Source organism: Neophocaena asiaeorientalis, unplaced genomic scaffold, assembly GCF_003031525.2.
Source record: "Neophocaena asiaeorientalis asiaeorientalis breed wild unplaced genomic scaffold, Neophocaena_asiaeorientalis_V1.1 scaffold123, whole genome shotgun sequence".
NCBI lineage: Eukaryota > Metazoa > Chordata > Mammalia > Artiodactyla > Phocoenidae > Neophocaena > Neophocaena asiaeorientalis.
Genome location: NW_020173666.1, coordinates 5673812 through 5698313, shown reverse-complemented (window position 1 = coordinate 5698313; position 24502 = coordinate 5673812). Strand labels below are relative to the sequence as shown.

Below are 24502 nucleotides of genomic sequence, written 5' to 3'. Positions count from 1 at the left end.
CCGCGCGGTGGGGTCTCCCTCCGCGCCGCTGTCCGAGCTGCACGCGCAGCTCTCGGGAGTGGAGCAGCTGCTGGAGGAGTTCCGCCGGCAGCTGCAGCAGGAACGGCCGCAGGAGGCGCTGGAGCTGGAGCTGCGCGCGGGCGGCGGCCCCCAGGAAGGCTGCCCAGGCGGCGGCGGCGGCTACAGTGCCATGCCGGACGCCATCATCCGCACCAAGGACTCCATCGCGGCCGGCGCCAGCTTCCTGAGCGCGCCGGCTGCCGTGCGGGACTGGCGGCAGTGCCTGGAGGCCTGCTGCCTCGAGCCGCGCTGCTCCGTGGCCGTGGTGGAGCTGCCCCGCCGGCCCGCGCTCCGGGCCGCCGCGCTCGGCTGCTACCTCTTCAACTGCACGGCGCGCGGCCGCAGCGTCTGCAAGTTCGCATTGCACCGCGGCTACAGCAGCTACAGCCTCAGCCGCGCCCCAGAGGGCGAGCAGGAAGGCCTGGAAGCTGGCGCCCCGGCCACCGCCCGGGCCTCGCCGCGGCCGGGTAAGCACGCCCCTGGAGGCCGGGGCCGGGCCGCTTGGGTCCTGCTGTCCCTGCCCTTGCACCTGTTGGTGACTGCATCTGGGAGACCCGCCTAGGCAGGGCCGCTGGACCCTTCTCAGTCAAGTCGGAAATGAAACACCCTAGATCCAAGTTAACGTAACTTAGTTGCGGGCGTCCAGAAGACTGGCTTTGATTTCCCATCCTAGGGATGGTTTCTGAGAAAGCCCAGTAGATTGAGCAGAAGCGGGCACGATGGGCTGCTTGTGGAATTTTTCTAAGCTTAGGGAGGTATGCTTATCTGAAAGGATTCGCAGAAATTCGATTTAATGGAGGAGAAAAGTTCAGGGGGTAAAAAGTCTATTTGACTCTCAGAGGTTCTTATGAGGAAGGCATGGTTTGCGTCAGGTAATTACAAGAGCAAAATCTAATTAGCTGCCGGATTGCTCATAGCGCACCCTTATTTCCTGGCTTGGCTCTCAGGATTCATGATTCCAGCTAAAGTTGCTTTCATCAGATAAAAATAGGAAGAGAAATGTGTCAGGTTATTTTGAAGTGGGTCCAGCTGATTCCCATGAACTATCGTTCTCTTTTTTAAAGAGGTAAAAAAAGGGACTTGATTTGTTGAAAACAAAGTTTAAGGCACTTCTCTTTTGAAAAGGAGCTAAAAATTATGCTTTTCATTGGATGGTTTTACTTTCTGGGGATGCTCAGAATGAGAAGACCAAAACAGGGGGCAAGAAAAAAAAAAAAAAGTAGCAGTTGGAGATAAAGGTCCCTGAGGGAATAAAACCTTGATTGGGCCTACCTGTGGTCAGCTCTGAGTGTTTGATTGCACTCTGTTGCTGTTTGCTTTATGATAACACAAGACTGAAACCATAGCAAGATTAGCCTCTGGAGTCTTCATGACCTTCAGGTCCAAAGAGAAGGGTCTGGAAATCTGTGTCCACAGTGGCCCACCTCCCTTCCCACCTCCAGGGGAATAAACATCAAAGGTCACCCTGCAACTGCTCAGCCTTGAGGCAGACACTGGGAAGGACCCCAAAGTTTTCTCCCTGAAGTGGAGGCAGGAGGCACTTGCACCTGGACCCTCACCAGCATCTCAGCCCGCCCATGGGTGTTACACGCACATCCGTCCTCTGCCCAAGCAGGGACTCAAAGATCCCAGCACCAAAGAAACAAAATCCCTTTCCCTTTTTCTCACTGCACATCTGGAAGAAACCAACATTGCCAAGGAGAGCTTTCTTATAAGCCAGGGGAAACCAAAAGGAAATTAAACAAGGAAAGAATATGCCCATGGGAGAAAGAAACTTTAGTTTACTGTAGAAGTTTCTGAATCATTTTTTCTTCTACTTTGTTTTTTTTGGCCTTCCCTTCCCTGGGGCAAGTTTGTCTAGGAATTCAGACTGATGAGGTGGCTGCAGGGGATGATGGAAGGATGTGCGAAGGAGTGGAGGATGCTTAGAGAGGTGTGTTGAAATGACAGAATCTGCCTGCGGTTGCATGCCAAAGTCAGGGCTGGGGACTTGAGGTCCTGAAACCTGGGTTTGAGAGGCAGCTTTTCTACATGAGGGTCCCTGTTCATCCTCTTAGGGCTTGAGCGCTTGCCTTGCCTTCCAGTCGGGCTGTCATGACGATCAAGGCTGGACATGCTTTGTGAATTACAAAGGTGGCATTTTTTTAGGAAAATGATCCATGCTAAAGAAAAAGTATGAGCAAAAAAGTTTATTATAGCATTATTTATGATGGTGAAAAAAATTGGTAACAAAATGTCCAGTAGTAGAGGTTAGGGAATCAAAATGACAACTGTGAAATTTATGTAGTGACACAGGCAATGGTAGGACATATGAATAAATAATCAAAAATAGAAAATAAATTAGTAGGTTAAATTCAGGATGTAACTTTATATTTACTGTAACCAGAATACACATACACATCCAGTGCCCCCAGAGTATAGTGGGAAGGACAGAGCCTTTCAGTTTGACAGATCTGGGCTGACATCTGAACTGACAGATTTATCACTTGTGTGGTCTTAGGCAACTAAGTTAGCCAATCTGACCCTAGTTTCCTCATGAGTGTGGTACAGATGACAACACTACCTCAGAGACTTGTGAAAGTTCCGTGACTTCACGGCTCAAAACACTAAGCATGGTGCCTGGTACAAAGAAATCACCCAACAAATGGTAACTATTAATTATTATTATCAGCAGCTCAGATGGAGAAAGACAAAGAGTACACACCAGAAATGATAATCATATCGGGGTTGTGAATCATTTTTTCCTAACGTGTTGCAATTAAGAAAAACACACAATGGAAGAAAAAAGACCACAAAAGCCAACAGAATAATCAAGATGGATTTTGACCTGTAGTATCTAAGCCGCTTCCCTTAGTCTGGTCCTACTTCCATATCCTCAGCCTCCCCTGTATCATTTGTACCCACGCAGCAAGACCCAGATGCCAGACCTCTTCCTTGCCGTTAAGGCGTTGGTCAGAGCAGCGTGTTGTAAATCAGCGTAGCTAACGGTATACTTCTCTGTATAAAATGCCGCCTTGATATGCTCCATCAAAATTGGTATGAGTTTTATTTCACCTCTGTGGATCTTACCAAGTGTGTTTTAGTCTTCAAAAGAAATCAGTGTTTCCATAGTACTTAACATCGGCTTGTTCCATTTTTCTAACAAAAATTCCAAGTTACATTTAATCTTGTTCATCGGCAAGTCAAGTTTTTTGAATGATAGCACACTCCTTTCCTCCTCTCGTCATTTGTTTATTTTTAAGACCTGTTTCTGGCTTAAGCCAGCTTTGCCTGGACTCGAACTGAGAAGGAAATATAGCTCTATTATTTCAAATACAATGACCAATTTAGAGGATATGAGGATTTCACTGTTTTCATAAATCATATCTTTAAGCTTACCTAAAGAAAAGTATCAATAAATGACTAACGCGATTATTTTTTCTTCCAGGAGGGCCAGGATTAATTAGTTTTATAATATGTGGGATATTTCAGAGCTTACCTGATTTTTCCATCTTAAATCTTTCTTGGTTAAATCTTTAAGGGCCTAGGACTTCACTGGCCATCCAGTGGTCAGGATTCCGCGCTCCCACTGCAGGGGCGTAGGTTCAATCCCTGGTCAGGGAACTAAGATCTTGCATGCTGCGTGGCGCAGCCAAAAAAATTTTTTTTAATTACAAAATTAAGAAAAGAGAAGAGAGGGTGAAACCTTAGTGGAAGGTCAAAAAAAAAAAAAGAAAAATTAAAAGCAACATTAAAAAAAAATCTTTGAGGGCCTAAAAATATATTATTAGTATCACTGCTGTTTATATCATATAGGTGTATTTTTGTTTACTTAAAATGGTATTTTAACATAAATTTTAAAGCAAATAGCTGCTAATTATAATGTATTACTGCTGAATTATAGGATTCAAGAATTATGGGACTCCTCTGGCTCTCCAGTGGTTAAGACTCTGTGCTTTTGCCGCAGAGGCCATGGGTTCAATCCCTGGTCAGGGAACTAAGATCTACAAGCCGCACAGCGCAGCCAAAAAAAAAAAGGTTCCAGAATTATAAAGTGGTAAAACATTGTGTGGAAAGTGATGAACCTTCCAGAAGCAAAGGAAATTCTCTATAAAACTATAAAAGGGCCTATTAGTAATGCAGTTGTCATCTCTCTCCTTACCTGGGAGGAGCAGAATAAAGTCAACAGGCACTGGATCTTTGCTCAGGTGGAAAAAAGCAGATCAAATGTCTTCTAAGGCAGGGGTCGCTTATGTGGCTGATTTAATTCAGTTACTAGTCCTCATTCTTTTAAATGACTGTAAAAATGGGACTCACCTTCTCAGTGGACACATGTACCCTTTGGCAATAGCAAGTGTGCTTATTCCTTGTGAACTAGCTCATGAAAAAAAGAAAGTCATCTCTCTTGGAGGCTCACAGCAGCATTCTCATTCAGAAGAGCCACAGCTCTAAGACCTGCAAGCCCCTCATGTCCTCTGTTGCTGGGCGTTGAGAGGAGCGATAGATGAGAAGATAGAGCTGCATAGGTAGGTCAGGTAGGTCTCTGAACATCCCCTGAAGCAAGGAAATGACCCAATCAGGTTAGCATTCCGGAAGAGTCCTTCCAGCTGCAGTAACCACCCTTTGTTGCCTAATAAGAAGCTAATAGGATTGCTGCTAGCCCCAAACCTCAGGCACTGGACGTCTGGATTGGCCCTTGGAAGTTTACTTGGGAGGCAACTTCGGCTGCGCAGAAAGAGAGCAATGTCTTAGCAGCATCATTCAGAATAAGCTAAGGAAGTCCAGGCCAGAATTCCGACCAAGTTTTGGAGCTGGAGGAGGGAGGAAATAGTGGATGCCAAAAAAGATGTATTACAAAAACCTGTAGGGTTTTTTTTCCAGCTAAATTACTAAGTTTCTTTAAAATATATGTGCATTTGCGTAAGCTTACTAATAAGATGCTTAAATCCGTTAAAATATTCACAGTTCTGCTCTTAGAAATATTTTCTGTATCTAATGGCTTCTATCAGTCACCACTGGAGCAGCTGTCAGTCACGTATTAATATTTAGTGAACACCGTGAGCCTTAAATTTAGTACCATGAAGCACAAAAGGTAAATACATACTCGTTCGCTATTTCAGGATATCTCAAACTCTGTGCCGGCTTCTCTTATAAAAACTAGTTAGAAACTGTGAACCTCTTGTGTTTTCCTAGATGAAAAATTGGATTCCAGAAAATTTCTATGTGAGTTTTATGTGAATCCAAGAACTTGCCTTAACTTTCCAAATTTAATTTATTACATTACAATGAAAATAAGAAAATAACTTCCAGTTACTATACATCCTCTTGGCAGTTCTTTGCTGGACTACATCTATTCTAGCAAACAAGTTACCTCTCAATAAATTAGAAAAAAAATAGGGAACATATGTCTTGTGAATTATTTATTTTCTTTCACAGAAAAGGACGAGCCTCCACTTAGCAAGGCCGGGCAAGATGTTGTTTTGCATCTGCCCACAGACGGAGTGATTCTGGATGGCCGTGAGAGCACAGACGACCACGCCATCGTCCAGTATGAGTGGACACTGCTGCAGGGTGACCCGTCAGTGGACATGAAGGTAATTCATGTCGTAATTGTAATGAAAGCTAATGTTTCAGTGCAGTGGTCTTTCTACTTAGGTTCCCCAAATGTCTGTAAGTTGGCAGAAGTGCAAAATGGAGAAAGCATAAAAATGATTGTTGAAAAAATGTTATATTATATGAATTTACTTTTCTACTGAGTTAACAGTGATCCTGACCATGTGTTTTTATTTATTTATTTATTTATTTTTTGGCTGAGCCTCGTGGCTTGTGGGGTCTTAGTTCCCCAACCAGGGATCGAGCCTGGGCCCTCTGCAGTGAGTTCAGATGGGGTCGCCAAAGCCCAAGGGGGCTCAGTCTCCTGCAGTTCAGTGATGAGGGGAAGGGATGAAGAACAGGTACATGATTTTCTACCCTCCCTCCCTCCCCATAAATTCAAGATTTCACACAAAGCTTTGGTTTCTAGCAGTAAGCATGGAGTTACATTCGTCCGTCTCCTATTAAACAATTTTGTGGCCACTTTGACATAAGTTTCTTGCACCTGCATAAAAGTTCCTGAGTGACTTGGCTATACATTCATCTTTCCTTTCGTGGTCTCCCAACCCCACTTTCTACATGGAAGCCCCCCTTGTTGCTCCTCTCTACCCTAGGATTAGAGATTAAAGTAGGTTTTAATCCATCCAAAGACAGCAGTTTGTTTGGCATGAATCAAATCAAGGAATGGTCATGACTCAGGAGATTGAGAACAAGGGATGGTGAGCTCTTAGCTTCTTCAGGATTTTTGCACAAATCATTTAATCACAGACACCCCACAAATTAAACGTATAGGTGTATGGACTATTTTTGGGGAGGGCACTAAGGGGGAAAGAAGAGGGGGTAGGAATACAGTTCTTGCTGCTTTTTTGTTGACTTCTCCAGAACACAAAAATGCTTCAAGGAAAAAGACTCATGCTTTGTTTTGTTGACTCAGATTACTTTAAAAAAAAATTTTTATGTCTTTTTTCAGTTCAAATCCAAGTAGAAAATTTGAAAAATACAAAGGAGCATAAAGAGGAAAATAACAGTAGAATGAACTTATTCTTCACATGATCCAGAAAACAACCATCTTACCTCACGTTAGGGCTGCCTGAGATAGTTGAGTTAATTAAGTGAGGTGGGGTTTGGAGTCAAGGGCTCCTATTCAAGTGCTCCTCACTGATTTTCATCAGGCTTATCTGGGCTGGAATTGCTGCCGATGGGAATGTGCCACTTACCCAGTGGCTGCCTGTACACAATTAAGATACAATTGACATGTAACATTATATGAGTTTCAGGTGTATAGCACAGTGACTTGATATATGTATATCTGGTGAAATGATCACCACAGTAAGTCTAGTCAACACCTGTCACCACACATAGTTACAGTTTTTTTCTTGTGATGAGAACTGTTAATATCTACTCTCTTAGCAACTTTCAGATATACAAAAGTGTTATTAACTGCAGTCACCATGCTGTACATCATATCCCATGACTTATTTATTTTATAACTGGAAATTTGTAACTTCTGACCTCTTTCACCTGTCCCTTACCCCATGCCTCTGACAACCACCAGTCTGTTCTCTGTACCTGTGAGCTTGGTTTTTTGGGTATTTTTGTTTTCTTAGATTCCATAATAAGCATAAGGTCATACAGTATTTGTCTTTCTCCGTCTGGCTTATCTCACTTAGCCTGATGCCGTCATGGTCCATCCATGCTGTTGCAAATGGCAAGATTTCCTTCTCTTTCTTTATACACCATATCTTCTTTATCCATTTATCCGTTGATAGACATTTAGGTTGTTGCCATATCTTGGCTATTGTAAATAAGGCTGCACTGAACATGGGAGTGCATATATCTTTTCGAATTAGTGTTTTTGTTTCCTTTGGATAAATACCCGGAAGTGGAATTGCTGTATCAACACAGGGAGTCTTGAGTCGTGAGGACAATGGCTTTTTATTAACCCTGCCAGGACCCTTTGTAGTATTTCCTGGCTTAGGCAGATAAACTTCATCCAAATCACTTCAGTCAGAGGAGGTGGGGAAAGTCTGTGTTGGTTTGCCAGGGCTGCCATAACAAAGCACCACAGACTGGGTGGCTTAAACAACAGAAATTTCTCACAGTTCAGGAGGCTAGAAGTCCAAGATCAAGGTGGCTGCAGGGTTGGTTTCTTCTAAGGCCTCCCTCCTTGGCTTGTAGTTGTCTGTCTTCTCCTGCCTGTGTCTTCACAGGCTCTTCCCTCTGTGCGGAAGCACTGACTTCTGTTTTCTTGGGACAAAGACAAGAACAATAATCAGCTAGTCCCTCAAGACTAATTTAAACACACTGCCTTACCCAATGATTAGGCAGTCTTAGAACTGGACCAGACCCTCGACCAGCATCTTACCCAGCCTCCTATCCATACAAGAGCGCCTGCCTTCACATCCCTTCCAGTGGTCATCCAGCCTCTGCCTGGTATTTCCAGAGATGAAAGCTCATTGTTTCACATCACGTCGCATGACATCTTCAATCAGCTCTAATTGTTGTGCCAGTGGGGTGCTACTTCTATGCACTGGTGTTGAATCTTCTTTTTGGAAAAGCGCTGAACACATCTTTTTTTCTGTGTATCAGCCGTTAAAGTTTTTTGTTTTTTTTTTTTAAATGAGTGTCACCACTTGGGATGGTCTTCTCAGAACTAAACACTCTCAATTGTTTCAGATGTTCCTCATATGAATTGAGTTTTAGACTGTCCACCATCCAGCCTTTTTTGGATTATCTCAGATTCATCCGTGCCCTTCTTAAAATCGGACACCCCTAATTGAAACCCATACATAAACCGTGGTTCTTCCTGACACAGACTATTACATCCTGTGATCCAGACATTGTCTCACTTCTATTAATGAAGATTCATTTACATAAACTACCTTAGTAGCTGCTTCACGCCATAGGTTCATGTTGAGTTTTCCATTAGGATCACCTAAAACCTGCTTCATCTTTCTACATGAACTGCTGTGCTGATGGCCTCCCCCATCCTGTGTTTGTATAATTGATTTACTGAACCTGAGTGCAAGACTTTATGTTTACCCTTTTTATATCTCAGTGTTTGGGTTTTCAGCTACAACAGAAATAATTTTGAACTTTGAGTGTCATCCATCATATTTATTATTCTTCTGTGCATTGTGTCAGCTGCAAAATCAATGTATCTTTACTGAAATCTCTGAGAACTAAGATTGATCAGGAAAGGTGCCCGGGCAAGCCATGGATCAGCCTGCTATGAGAGTTCCCTTGAGATGGACGCCGACAGTTAATTAATTGGCACTCGTGGGATATATGTGTTCAAGCAGCTGCAAATCTGTCTCTATCATCATCTAGCTTTTCATAGTTGCTACTAAAGGCTCTACTCTGTAAACAATGAATTATATATATAAATGCTGAATAAAAATAATGCTGATGATTCAGTATTTAATTTATTGAAGATATTTATAAAGAAGTAACAAGATTAGGCATTTCTTATAGACTTTTAGGGCTGACTGTGATGCCATCAAGAGGAAAATGTGTGGGACTTCCCTGGTGGTCCAGTGGTTAAGACTCCGCACTTCCACATCAGGGGACACGAGTTCGATCCTTGGTCGGAGGAACTAAGATCCTGCATGCCGACCGGCAGGGCCGAGGGGAAAAAAAAAAATAGAGCAAAGTGTAGACTAATTCCCCAGCCAAGTGTATAACGGCGATGGCAGATAGACCTAAAGCTATAAAGCCAACATCTAAGTGACAAAGTCTGCAATAGAGGAGTCATTTGCTATCAAACTGCAACTGTCTTATAAGGGTGTACATTCGTGAATGCCCCCAAAGTTAACTCAACTCTCATTGGTCAGGCTTTCCGCTGAGTGCCTATCCCAACCCCTTCTTGAGCCCTCCCCTCTCCTCTCCCCTTTTCTCCACTGTCTGCAGGGTCCTCACCCCCTTCTCTCATCTTTGGTGGTAGAATAGTCAGCCCTCCCTTTGTTTTGGGATACTTTAAGACCAGGTTGTAGGACTATCCTTTCACATCCAAATGACCCATTCAGGTATTCAAAAAACAAAAATCAATGAGGTTCTCACCCTAAGAGGAATTATGCTGCCAGCTTAACTATGATAAAGTTAATTGCTGACCTTTTTTAGCATCTAGTGTGTGTCCAGTACTGTACTAAGCAATTCTTTAAAAAAATTTTTTTGGCCACGTGGCATGTGGGATCTTAGTCCCCAGAGCAGGGATCTAACCTGCACCCCCTGCATTGGCAGCGCAGAGCCTTAACCACTGGACCTCCAGGGAAGTCCCAGTACCAAGCACTTTAAATCGACTAAACATATGGGAAAGCTCATGTTCTGACTTGGTTTCCTCATTTATGAAGAAAATGAATAAGAGAGATGATTGGTCAGAACCAAGAGGTTCTGATTTTTTTTCTTTTTGGCCACACCCAGCAGCTTGCTCTATCTTGGCTCCCCAACCAGAGATTGAACCCGGGCCTCCGCAGTGAAAGCGCCGAGTCCTAACTACTGGACCACCAGGGAATTCCCAAGAGGTTCTGATTTTAAAGTCATGTATTTTCTGCCCTCTAACAGGATATTCTACATCTATTTATCTGGGTATTATTAATCTATAATACATTCTTAAATGTAAGAAGACACATTTTTCAGGTAGTCCATTAGATGTCACTGAGTTTCATAACATAATACATTTAAATCTGAAGTCAGAATGTAAAATATGACATTTAGGAACATGATAACAGAGTATGAGGACGTTCAGGGAGATTTGAAATTCATAAATCTGTAGATTGATTTCCATTCACCAGATGTGGAAAATTAAACTGTTTTAGAATACCATGTGTAATGGAAGCTTACTAAAGGATGGGTATTGTTTACACCAATAACTTCATTATTAACTTAAAACCAGTTGCACATCGGTGTGCCTGCTGTACACACTTAATTTTTAAAAACAGATAGGTGTATTATCATCCACACTGAAACATGTTTGGGAGTGAAAGGAGGTGGTATTAATAATTACACCAGGACCACAGAGATAAACTGAGGCTGTCTTGAGCAAACAGAAACATGGGTCCTTCTTGATAAAACCCAAGTTCCATGAGACTGGATGCTCTATATTTCATCTTCCAATTAGTCCCCTTTTTAGACCACCCTTAACGCATTAACATAGTATTTTAAAACTGAGCCTTAGAGAAAAGGTTTTCTGGCACGGAACGTAAATAGAAAGAAGAATACTGGCTTTTCGTCATAGGGAAAGAGAATGCAAAATAAATGTTGAATTTCAAACTGCCTTCTGTCTCACGTAGGAGATGTTTTGTCATTTACTCCTCCTCAGTCAGTTTCCCTAGATATAATTTGGGTCAATACTGAAAATGCTCACAAAATGAAAGAATCATATACGTTAAGGAGATGATTTAAAAACGTATTGAAAGACTTTATAAAAATTTAGTAAGCATGGGCTTCCCTGGTGGCGCAGTGGTTGGGAGTCCGCCTGCCGATGCAGGGGACACGGGTTCGTGCCCCGGTCCGGGAGGATCCCACATGCCGCGGAGCGGCTGGGCCGGTGAGCCATGGCCGCTGAGCTTGTGCATCCAGAAAGAGTGCTAGGCTTAGACAGTTTAATGTGTGAGTTAGTAAAACCATTCTTAACACAAATAAATAAATCTTAAAAAAAAAAAATTAGTAAGCAGGATTTTCAAGGCAGCCTGGTTGTTTAACCAATACACAAAGTACCAGAGAACCTACGGTGATCTTTGAAGATTAAAGGCTAACTGCATCTGTCTCCTGTTTTTCACCTAACAGGTCAAAGATATATGTAAAATCTATAATATCACAGCAGAATTTATAAGGATTATGAAGGATTGCTTTAGAATTATTTTCAGCGGGGGACTGAGTGATGGGTGGAAAAGGGATTTCAGTTGTCTGGGCTGTCAGGATTTCTCCCCCCACCTCTTTCTCTCCTCTCGTTCCTCTCTTCCTTCTTTCCTTCCTCCTCCCTCTCTTCTTTCTTTCTTCCTTTCTTGATATTTTTTCCCTTTCTCTCCTAAAGCCTAGAACTACACTTTGTACTCACTGGGTTTCTCATAATACTTGCTAAGTTGATTGGTTCCTGTTTTAAAAGTGATTGACTATTTTGCTAACCTTTCAAAAAGTGCCCTTTTTAAAAGCCTCAAATTTTTATCATCCTTCCCAGCAAGGTGGGCAGGACAACATCTTTCCGCACTCTGGCCTCATACTGATGTCGGGAAGAGCTGCTAAGTGTTGTCTAACAATTACTTTGCATCTCATCAAGGGAGATCCTAGACACATATCACCTATTATTTTTTCTTGGCTATTGGACAATATCTAGTCTTCATGAAAACAAAATGTAAATCCCTTCAATAAAATTTATCCTAGATATTCGAGGCCATGGGGTGGGGTGGAGGAGAGAGGGTGTAGACTGTTTGTAAATTTTAAAAAGAAAGAAAAATGATAAGTAAGTAACTGAGAAAGCTTCGTATCACATTTCAACTAATTCCTTCCTCCCTCAGTGAGTCAGTAACAGTGAATGAAAGAGATCAAATAGGTAATACTTCTAGCACAGCTTCTACTTTGTTTTTTTTTTAATTTATTTATTTTATTATTTTATTTAATTTAGTTATTGTTTCTGGCTGCATTGGGTCTTCGTTGCTGCGCACAGACTTTTCCCTGGTTGTGGCTAGTGGAAGCTACTCTTCATTGCGGTGCATGGGCTTCTCATTGTGCTGGCTTCTCTTGTTGTGGACTACAGGCTCTAGGCGCACGGGCTTCAGTAGTTGTGGCTCGCGGGCTCTAGAGCGCAGGCTCAGTAGTTGTGGCGCATGGGCTTAGTTGCTCCACGGCATGTGGGATCTTCCCGGACCAGGGCTTGAACCCGTGTCCCCTGCATTGGCAGGCAGATTCTGAACCACTGCGCCACCAGGGAAGCCCTGCTTTGGTTTTTGAATCCTCGCTTCACCGCTTCCTCTGTGCAAGATGGGAATAACCAAAGCCCTCCTCTCAAGGTGTTATTACTGGGATAAAAGGAGGTAATGCAAATAAGACCCCTGGAACAGTGAGCAGCACATAGTAAACAGTTAAAAAAGTACGTTATCATTCAATGTATTCTGAGATCATCTTTCCTTTGATGGTGTCCATGACGTCCCTGGTAGCCTTGTCTTGCACCCGGGCGGGCTATGTTGGTGCCTGGGTAATGTTCTCTTAAAGATTCTCCCGAGGAACCCCAAACTCCAAATACTTCCATGTGCTTACCAGTGCCCAGAAGACCTTTAATAGGGAACAAAACCTCACTCCTCCAGTGTCTACAGAGGAAACCCTTCAGAGTCTGGTCTGAGTCAAAAAAGGACTTTTTAAAAAAATGTATTTTTTTGACACTGAAAAACCAGAGGGTCTAGTTGTTTGCTGGAGGTGAGAGCAGAAGGAGAGAGGGAGAAGCAAAACAGCACCACACCCCAGGGCACCAAAACAGATCGGAACCTCTGCAAACTTTCACCTACGTCACTGTCCGTCAGTTATTTTATTCACCTGAAGCTTTGAATAAAGGACAAAAAGTTATGGCAGCCCACAGAACATTTTTGAGACACAGAAGATTATCAAGGCTGCAAATTTCCTGAATAATATCTGGGGATAAGTTGGTGCATATGGGGCTTCCTTGGTGGCGCAGTGGTTAAGAATCTGCCTGCCAATGCAGGGAATGTGGGTTTGAGCCCTGGTCTGGGAAGATACCACATGCCACGGAGCAACTAAGCCCGTGTGCCACAACTACTGAGCCTGCGCTCTAGAGCCCGCGAGCCACAACTACTGAGCCCACGTGCCAAAACTACTGAAGCCCGCGCGCCTAGAGTACGTGCTCCTCAACAAGACAAGCCACCACAATGAGAAGCCTGCACACCACAACGAAGACCCAACGCAGCCAAATAAATAAATAAAAATAATTTTTTTAAAAAAGCGTAAAGAAAAAAGAATGAAGGGTGTTATTCGTCAGGAAAAAAAAAAAACCCAGCAAATCCTAGAACTTACTGCTCCAATTAAGCAGGAAGACACATGAGAGCATAATAGATGAATAATTCATACCAGTTGTGTTTCAGAATTAACCGTGAGCCTTGATGTAGACTGCCCTTTAAGCATGAATTCCTTTCACACAATAGCTCAGGGCCTTGAATGTTTAACTGCATTTTTTTCTTTAAGAAAACTACTTATAAGGAAATGATGAAAAATAATCTCCCTGGGAAAAAAAGTACGTACCTCATGAAAAATAAATCTGGGTAAATTGAGAATTTGTGAAAGCTCTATTCCAATAGCAACAGAAGCTTTGAAGTCTTTTTCCTGTTCAGAAACACTCAGCTTCCCAGACAATAAATTTATAGCGCAGTAGGCTTCCAGCATCACAGGAGTCTGCAGTCAGTCTGGGCTTTCATGTCCCCTTGGGTTTAAACCTGACTTCCTGTCACTGTCCCTTCAAAGGTCCTGGCACTTCTATTTGGCGGTGGGTAGTAGGGTGGGGATGTGGGCGGGAGAAGCACTTTTAGAGGTTTTAAAGGACTTTGCGTGTATGAGGAAGTATCTTGCTTTTTCAAACCACAACAGCTAGCTGGTTTGTGTACAAGCTGTGACTCAGTGCTTTCTAGGAAATGATTCTTGGAATAAGGACCTGAAAGGCCTAGAGCTCTGCTAACTCGGAGGTAGAATTCTACAGTGGCTACAAGCGTGGAATTTGCAATCATATGGCCTGGGTTCAAACCCAGTTTTGCCAATTCCCTCGTGGGGTGAACTTGGGAAAATTACTTCGTTCTTTAAGCCTCAGCTTCCTCAATTGTGAAGAAAATAATACTACCTGAGAGTGTTCCACTGGGGGTTAAAATGGGAAAATGCAAATAAAGTGCTCAGCACATCGCACAGCACAGAATGAGCACTCGTGGAGAGGTAACTATTCTAGCTAATTCTAAACATCTTGGGGTGTAAACTGTTTGTGGGGTCTCTTTGACCAGTAGTTTAACTGAACTACAGTAAGAATAAATTTACTCACTTGTATATAAACAAACAAACAAAAATTATGAGAGCCTTCTACTGGCAAGGAGCAAGGGAGTAAGGCCCTATGAAGAATTTGTAGGGTATTTTGCCCTCAGGGAGCTGCCTCCCATTGAGGAGATTAGATGTGCCCCTAAATAACGATAATACCAAATAGAAGGTGGCAAGGCCAGAAGAGAATGTGGATAAAGTGCCCCTGGAATTCAGGGGGAGGGAGAGATTATAATCTAGCTGAGGGACATCAGAGAAGACTTTGCAGGTGTGAGCCCTGTGGTACATGTCTCTGTACTCTTAATGTTTTGACAGTAGGACTCATGGACGTGAAAATTTCGGATTGAAAAGATCCACATTCTGTAGTGCAAAAATTTTGAACATGTGTGAGGGCTTTCAAGTTCAATGTATATCCTCTGATTACAGTAACCTAGGACCATGAAAGTCAGTATCCTTTTAAAATGAGGATCAGGTTTGGCTTTCCCTGGAGGACAGTTGCCCATTTGCCCGGTGATCTGTGCAGTAACATACTTCCACAAACTTCCTTGGTTTGGAAAGAAGGGAAGGGCAGTAGGAGAAGCAAGAGGGCAGCAGTGCTGATCTTCTGTAGAAGCTGCATATGGCCACAGGTGCAAGAAAATTGGCTCACGCCCTCAGGGAATGTCCTGCTCTTGGTGGGAAGGATGGGAGCTTTAGTGTTACTCTCTTTCTCTGCTCTTGTTCTAGCTCTCTCTCATCTTCTATGTCTTTTGCCATTGTGTTCACTCTTTTGTTCATTCATTCATCAAATATTCACTAAGTTTCTAGTCTTAGAACTTAGGTTCTAAGACTGCTGGAGGTAAAAAGAGGAATAGGACTTCCCTGGTGGCGCAGTGGTTAAGAATCCACCTGTCAGTGCAGGGGACATGGGTTCAAGCCCTGGTCCGGGAAGATCCCACATGCCGCGGAGCAACGAAGCCCGTGCGCCACAACTACTGAAGACCGTGAGCCACAACTACTGAAGCCTGCGTGCCTAGAGCCTGTGCTCCGCAACAAGAGAAGCCACCACAGTGAGAAGCCCATGCACCGCAACAAAGGATAGCCCCCGCTCGCTGCAACTAGAGAAAGCCCGTACGCAGCAATGAAGACTCAACTCAGCCAAAAATAATTAAAAAAATAAATAAATTTATTTTAAAAAGATGCATAATAAGAAAAAAGAGAATAACACAGAAGTAAAACATGGTTGGGTTGTAACAGGAAGAATAGGTTCCTTTTTCCTCTCTGTACTTCTAGAGGCTTCTAATCATGGCTAGTTTTATAAGTGGAGCACTACTTACATAACACATTTTGAGAGAATTTGAAAAGTAGGAGAAAAGCCCCAGTCCAAAAATATTTCTCCCTTTGATTCCTGAAACCTCAAGATAAGCAATGTAATTCTGTCTTAGTTACTGCCTCTTTGGTTCTGTTCTTTTGAGAATGATCCTCCTCTGGTGAGGATAAGAGAAATCCCCAACTCCTGAGGAAACGCTCTTAAAATCACCTTCCTGCACAATTGGGAAAGATGGGCACGTGAGAGTTTTTTGTGACTATGATCTAACTCCATTCATTTGAGTATATATAACTAGGAAAGTACAGACAGTTGAATTCATTTTGCTTCTATTTTACGGAACTTTGGGTCATATTCATGATGAAAAGTAAATAGAAAAAGGACCATGTAACTGAAGAACAGAACCTAAGCATGTTCACCTGAAGTATCTCGACAGCTGTGGTGCCAGTTTATGTTCTGGCCTCTCCTGATCAGGACAGCTGCCCTGTGTGTCTCCTTCACTCTCTGTATGTGTGCAGGGAAATGGTGTTGGTTTATAACAAGGATCGTAAAGGCCTTCAAACCGCTATAGAGCTCTCATCCGGTTTTGCAAGTTGGATTAGTCGACACGAGGCAGAAGGCTAGAATGCGTTTGGGTTCATTGGTTCAATGGAGTTTCTTACTGAAATATTTTGTACCACGTTATCTTGTCACTACTTTGTAACTGACATATGCCCAATGCCTTATATACTTTAGAAGCAATTATGGGGGTAGGGGAATAGACAGGTAGTACTCATTTTGTAACTCAGTATATATAATAATCATGTATGTATGTGTGTGTGTGGTATATAAATAAACCCAAACGTGTATTCCTCGCCACTAAATTACTATTTTAGGGAGGTGCAGTTGAGCCAGAATAGCAGAGTGAGTTATACATTGATTTAGCCAGAGGCCAGCCATCAAAGGCTCCGTTACTGCTGAACAGGAGATCTTGGGCAGAGATTAGAAGCTCTTTGTTTTATTAAAGGTAATATCTCTCTCCAAGTTACAAATTGGATATGTTGCATATACATTTATGTGTGTGTGTGTGTGTATTTTTTATCCTGACACTTGGGAAATGTTTGTAAAATACTTTAAATCCTTTCCAGTGCCATATAAATGTGAGGAGATGTCCAAAAAGATGACCTGGGTGCTTGAAGGGAAAATGTCCGTCTTACAGTTCTATATATTCTAATATCTGATTTTGAGGAAAGATAGCATTTGTTAGCCAAATAACTAAACTGAAAAGGGCCAGGGAATTAAAAGTACAAATTAGTATGTTTGAAATAAATAAGCTACAAGGATATATGGTACAGCACAGGAATATACCCAACATTTTATAATAACTATAAATGGAGTATAACCTTTAAAAATTGTTTGAGTCACTGTGTTGTACACCTGAAACTTAACCTGAAATTGTAAATCAACTATACTTCAATTAAAAAAAAAAAGACATGCCAAGCTGTGTTATGAAAGGGATTAAAAAAATCAAATCAGATTAATGTTTTATCTCTTATGGCTTCAAAACCTGAAAGTTTTCTGCATCCAGGAAGTAAAAACACAGAGGGAAAAAAATCTTGAAATGATGAAATCCAAAAATCAAAGTGTTTACTTCCGTTTCTCACTGGCTCTGGGAGACTTAAGGTGAAACAGCAAAAGCTTTAAACAAATTACTGCAGAAGAAGGGGAGGGGAGCCTTTTGTAGAAGAAATTTCACAGGAGATTAATAGGACCTTATTGACTTTCTCAGTTATCAAAATAAGCCTCAAACAAAGACCTTGGTATTAAGTTACTGTACTTAGTTTCTGCTCATAGAGGCAAGGCCTGCAGATGTGGACTGGTGCCGAATGCAAAGCCCTCTTCGGAGGCCCTTCGGGCAAGATCCATTCTCTGTCAGCAGTTGTCAGCATCTCCCTTTTCTTTTGGTGTCCAAATCCAGCAGCTCTCAGAGCTTTCCCATCGAGACAGTTGATCGTCATTACACCCATGGATAGCCGAGCCGCAAAATCTGACAGAGCTATCCTTCCCCTATAAGCAGATTTTTCAAAAAAAAAAAAAAAAAAGGCGCCAGGGAGGGGATATTTAATTTGAAAAGACCTAAATTTGAGTGCACCCAAGATGTTGAAGGTGATTACCATGGTCTGGATCTGGATACGGTGTTTCCTGCATCAGAGAAGAGGTACCTAGGAAGGCTAGAGGGAGGCATCCACAGCCCAGATGAAGGGACTGGCCCCTTAGACGAGGGATGCTCTGTCCTTCCAGCCCCAGCGTTGGAAAGAGGCTTCCCAGGGAAGGCACGGCCCGCAGAGGTTTAGTTTGACACGGGCATGCTGAGTGTTGACACCCAGGAGCCCGGTACCTCACTCGCCTTCCCAGAGATATGACCGGGGCCTGGGTGAGGATGTCTTGTGTGGATGGCCCCCACAGCCTCCAGCCTCAAGGCTTCCCTGGTCTCTTAAAATCTCCATTAACTTCATCTCAGCCTCACTCCTATGGCCACACTCAGCATCCCCCTGTCGCACCCACCTTAAATCCCTACTCTGACTCAGTCCTACTATCTACCCTCTCCTCTCATACACCCAGGTCAGCACACCCCAAGGCTGCTGGCCTTCGGCAGTCTTAGGTCTATGTTCTGGCAGACCAGCTGGGACAGAAGACAGAGCTTCTCTCTCACACCACCCTGCTCAAGGCTGCAGGGCTTCACGTCTGCATGCTCCAGTGTGGTCATCATCTGCTCCCATGTTTCCAGGCATTCCTGTCTAAGTCCCAAGAAACGATGAACAGTGGTGTCACCTGTCGCATAGCTGCCACCTCGCACAGCCTGCCTGACTCTGAGCCAGAGGCTCCCCTCAGCCTGGCACCCCTGTGGCCACAGGAGAGGTCCTAACTGACCCTTCCAATGCAGCCATGTGGATGGGCGTGGGAGGGGAAGTTCCCAGGAGAAGGGGGTGTCGGCCATCCCACCGGAGCTCGGGTCTTCTGATCAATCTGCCAGAACTGTGCGCGATTAGTATTCTGCAGCCTTGGACCAGCAGTGGGGAAGTGGGCCGTGGGACTCCTTCAGGGATGACATTGAGTTCCAGTTCAGGATGATGCTGGACTCTGTGCCTCAGGTTCTTAACTAAATACCATGTTCCCTGTTTGGGTGTCAGGTGCCTCAGTCCGGAACCCTGAAGCTGTCCCACCTACAGGAAGGGACATACACCTTTCAGCTGACGGTGACGGACACTGCTGGGCAGAGGAGCTCTGACAGCGTCTCGGTGACCGTGCTTCCCGTGGCCTTCTCCACAGGAGGTGAGAAGAAAGCCCTTCCCTCACATTCACAGTGGCCAACAGAAACCAGGTTATCAATGGAAGGATGGTATTAAATTGGCATTTTATATTCTGACTGTGCATTACAGGGGCCCTTTCATTTCATTTTTGCTGTTGTGGAATGGGAAAATCTTTACTAAAAATATTGCAAAAATAGGCTGCATTGTATTTTGGGCTAAGTGACACTGCTGAATGGGGGCGGGGGAGCGCTCCACACTCCAGGGGATGAGAGTAGGCTGTGTGAGCCATGGGACCCGAGAGATGCTCCATCTTTCCGTGACTCAGTTTCGTGGAAGACATCTGGCTTTTCCAGGAGAGGATCTTGTTTAAAGGAGGGTGGTCTATTTGATATGTATGTTCAAAGTATGCAGCCAAGGAGTACATTGAAAACAAATTAAAATATATGCAGTGCATGTGTCAATTTAAAAGGACTATTTAAAAACTGTCATGGACGCTTTACACAGAGGCACAGATACGTTAATAACATAGCTCGACATATATATAATGCTTCTCACATTCTGTTGCCCAATGTAAACTCATTTCTCTCATTTACCTGTTTCTTACTTTCCCAAACATCTACATTTCTAAGATTAGCTCATAAAGTTAAAAAAAAAATTTTATATGGAACTCAGCAGCACTAAAGATACGGGGGTATGGCAGAGGGAAGCCCTCCCCCCATTCACTCTGGAGAAGTGCTGAGATAGTGTATGTGTGAGGGTCCTGTCACTCGGTCAGCGGATGCCTTCCCAGTATCTGCGATGAACGAACGGGAACTGTGTGCAAGGCAGTGGGCGTGGCTACTGCGCTCCACAGACCTGATCTCTGCCCATGTGTGGCGACCCTTCACTAGCCATGGCTCTAGCAAACTTGTAGCCTGTCTCCTACATCCTTGATTCCTCAGTATTTAGATGGTAATCGAGCCAGCAGTTGGGAGAATAAGAATAAAAAGACTGGATTTACTTGTACTTTGACTGATCTTCCATCAAAGACATGGGTCAGTGTGCGTATTGGACATGAGGAAGGAGACTTTAGAATCCTAAGAACTCCGCCACCTTGATAATTTGCCTTCCACAAGGATACAGCGCGTTAGGAACATTCACAATTAGGTTGGCTGACTCCTGTCCAGCCAAGGTTTAAGCTGACCATGCGGAAGGAGGGGTGACCGCCAATGGACAGGCCAGACCCCAGACTCCAGTCCACTCACCGCAGCACCGTGAGTCAGCCACGGGGCGTGAGCCAGGCCTGCAGCCCGGCCCGCATTCAAGCAGGCCCTGCTTGTTGATTTATTGCAGCTGCACCGAGGAGCCAGTTACCTAGAACACCCCTTGGAAAGCTGGCCATGTGCCGGGGCCGCTGCAAACAGCTGAAATCATCAGCAGTGGAAAACTCCTGGGCCCCGAGGGCTGTGCTCCCGGGAACAGGGCTCCCTGGGCAAGGAGCCAAGTCAACTGCTGGTTCGGGGAGAAAAGTGCTCCTGGGAAGCTGTCATCCCCTGCAGAAGTTAGAAAAGGGTTGTTTTTGTACAACTGAGGTGCATGGGAGGGAGAAACGGCTTGAGCTCATGGAGGCGAAGGGCTGACACCTCACCAGCTGCCTGTTTCTCTGGTTTACTTACTCAGGCCAGTTTTCTGGGGCTCCCAAGGCCAGGTGCCAGTTGTACATTTCCGGCCTTTCTCAAGATGACGATAAAGTGTATTTGAAGCTGCAGGGAGTGAGTGATGTGATTCACCTTTGGTTACTGACAGGCCAGTTGGGTATAGGGCTTACGTACGTAACTTTATACAGAAAATAAAAAGAATGCTATTGTATTAACTGCTGTCTGGAATCACTCACTGGTTAGACTGGAATAACAAACTATGAATTAAAGTTAATAAGATACTACATCAACACACTGAAAACAAAAGGTGGGGATTGAGAGTTTCTGTTCCCTCTATTATATATACGCATCTTATGGTTAATGACTAGCTTTCATGATAACCAAAGGTGACACTTTCTGGGGTAAACAGACAAGCACATACCCCTGCTTCTGTGATAAGTTGGTTCAGTTTTGGATATAGAGGCTGCATGTTTTCCAGCTCTGCAAAAAATAATCTATTCACAGAGCAAGCCAACAAACACCTCTAAGATGATCCAGCTATGTGGTCTCCATAGAGAATCCCCAACAGACAGTCAAGACATTTTTAAGACGGAAAAGAAAATACCAGAACTTATATATTTTAATTAATTAATTAATTATGGCTGCATTGGGTCTCTGTTGCTGCGCGCGGGCTTTCTCTAGTTGCGGCGAGCAGGGGCTACTCCTCGTTGTGGTGCGCGGGCTTCTCATCGCAGTAGCTTCTCATTGTGGAGCACGGGCTCTGGGTGCACAGCCTTCAGTAGTTGCGGCACGTGGGCTCAATAGTTGTGGCTCACGGGCTCTAGAGCACAGGCTCAGTAGTTGTGGCGCACAGGCCTAGTTTCTCCGCGGCATGTGCGATCTTCCTGGACCAGGGCTCGAACCTGTGTCCCCTGCATTGACAGGCAGATTCTTAACTACTGCGCCACCAGGGAAGCCCCAGAACTTTTTTTTTTTTTAATTTATAATTTTTTGCGGTACGCGGGCCTCTCACTGCTGTGGCCTCTCCCGTTGCTGATCACAGGCTCTGGACGCGCAGGCTCAGCGGCCATGGCTCACGGGCCCAGCCGCTCTGGGGCATGTGGGATCCCCCCGGACCGGGGCACGAACCCGCGTCCCCTGCATCGGCAGGCGGACTCTCAACCACTGCGCCACCAGGGAAGCCCCAGAACTTATATTTTTAATCTTCTTTAAATTTTCAATCTATTTTATAAGATGTATAATATGTTAATATGGTGGCACATGCATATGATTTATAGATTGGAGATAGGTATAGTCAAAAAGGTTTGGAGACCCCTAATCTAGAAATAGATGGGTAAATTACTAATATGGATCTAGCTCCAAAACTACCAAGGAGTAAGGAAAGCCTCGAGATAGTTAGGATTTTCATGTCATGAGTTTAAGAAATGTAAGCAGAGGCTGCATCCTGCTTGGTGTCCACAGAGTTTCCCTTTACTTTTCCTCCCAACCCCTTCCCTGTGTCCGAAGCAGATTCTCCTTTCTAGGCCCAAGTTCTCAGCCATAACTGCTGGTTTCCTGCGTCCTCTTCTTTCTGCCACCATTTCTTTTCTTTACCTCTTCTTCCTCCATAATCAAGGTATCTTCGAATTGCCTTCCACCCAGATGGACTCCTCTCCCAGCATTTTAATTGAACTTCTTTCCAGTAGAACGTTTCCAAGACTCTCCTGGGCATGTATACTATTATGCTCAGCCATTTGTCTCAGAAATGTCATCATGTACCACTCTCCCATGAACTGAGATAATAGTCTAGTCCATCTGTCCCTGGAGAATTACAGAATCCTTAAGACCTACTTTTAGCCTGATGCCTTTAGTCCGCATCACTCGTGTCAGCAGTTGTTATGTAGCTAACAACTATGAAGTAAAGTTGGCTTAATCTGGAGTTGGGGGGTGCAGGGAATGCCTTTCAAGAAAATACATGTAGCTCCGAGGGTTAAAAACTCTTAAGAGCTCCAAAATGAAGGGAATTTCATTATTTGTAGAAAATAAATTCTCACCAGCTAGTAGCTAAAGATTCTGTTTATTCTTTACAGCACCATAGATCTATGGTGGCCAGCAAACAGGGTTCAATAGTAGAAAGTTGATCTCAGTAAAAATTATTACTTAGGAAATGTGAATGCAAGAATAGCACATAGAAAGTGGTGTCTCTACAGCTGATCACAGACACATGAAGGAAGGAGCCCAGCTGAGCTCAGCCTAAATCACCATGAGAAAAATAAATGGCCAGCTGATACAAAAAAAAAAAAGCAAGTGGTGTCTCTGCTAAAACACAGCCAGCCAAGTACTGTGCAGGGGGTGAACCACTTTGAAGTGGCCTGCTGGGGAGCTGATGGACGAATGGATGAATGCAGAGTGGGTCACCTGAGGGAGGAAACCCAGGGCAGGATGGGGAAGACCAGAGCTGCTGCTTCTCTGTTCTCACCTCTGAAGTATCATTAGCTTAGAGAAGGGCCCTAAGACGAAGAGCTGGGGAGGGGGAAGGGTGAGCTGGGACAAAGAGAGAGTGGCATGGACATATATACACTACCAAATGTAAAACAGATGACTAGTGGGAAGCAGCCGCATAGCACAGGGAGATCAGCTCGGTGCTTTGTGACCACCTAGAGGGGTGGGGATAGGGAGGGTGGGAGGGAGGGAGACGCAAGAGGGAAGAGATATGGGGATGTATGTATATGTATAGCTGATTCACTTTGTTATACAGCAGCAACTAACACACCATTGTAAAGCAATTATACTCCAATAAAGATGTTTAAAAATAATAATAAATAAATAAATAAGCTGAAAAAAAAAAAAAAAGACGGAGAGCCCATGGTGATTCCTAAGAATTAAGTCAGGAAGGGCAAGAAGAAACCCCCTAACCTTCCCAGAATCTATTGCTCGAGCACAGACTGTTAGGTGTTCCCTCATTATCTGCATCTCTTTATCCAAATGCATTTCATTATATGTGTAGTCTCTGGTTAATCTTGACATGGTAGAAGTCTTTTTTTCCTGCACTCCTGTGACTTGAGACTTGTTTACGAACAGGATGCTCGAATGTTTGCTCACGCTACCACTTCTTTTGTGATGACGGCTGTTGCATTGACATCACGCTGGCTTGCGATGGAGTGGAGCAGTGTCCTGATGGGTCTGATGAAGGTTTCTGTCAAAATCGTGAGTTGACTGCATCACATTTTGGGGTAGAAGGGATGTCTGTATTGTCACAATAAATGCAAACTCAGTAGTGCTCTTTTTCTGCCTTGTTTCAGGTATAACTTCATGTGAATGAGCTATGCCTTAAATTAAATGAGCATTTACTATGTCTTTAATGCGAGTTACAAATGTCAAATTTTGATATCACTTACATTTTTAAGAGATTGTTTTCAATTTTCTACAAGATTCTTCCCCATCCTAAAACTGCTGTTTAGCATATGCTTTTTTAAAAACTGAAATGAGGGACTCCCCTGGTGGTCCAATGGTTAGGATGCCATGCTTCCCATGCAGGGGGTGTGGGTTCAAACCCTAAGATCCCACATGCTGCACAGCCAAAACAAAACCAAAAAAAAAAAAAAAAAAAAAAAAAATGAAAAGAGCCAAAATTTTTTTTT

The 24502-nt window shown here is 43.8% G+C and overlaps 1 protein-coding gene across 1 annotated transcript in view; it reads left to right on the top strand.

The window, feature by feature from the left end:
* The first annotated feature begins 6 nt into the window (after positions 1 to 6).
* LRP11 (LDL receptor related protein 11) overlaps positions 7 to 24502 on the top strand; it is a 46175-nt gene continuing 21679 nt past the window's right edge. The window contains exons 1-4 of the mRNA XM_024747912.1: positions 7 to 527; positions 5476 to 5633; positions 19126 to 19267; positions 23943 to 24068. Coding sequence (XP_024603680.1) covers positions 191 to 527; positions 5476 to 5633; positions 19126 to 19267; positions 23943 to 24068 — 763 coding nt within the window. The 5' untranslated portion in view covers positions 7 to 190. The remainder of the gene's footprint in view (positions 528 to 5475; positions 5634 to 19125; positions 19268 to 23942; positions 24069 to 24502) is intronic.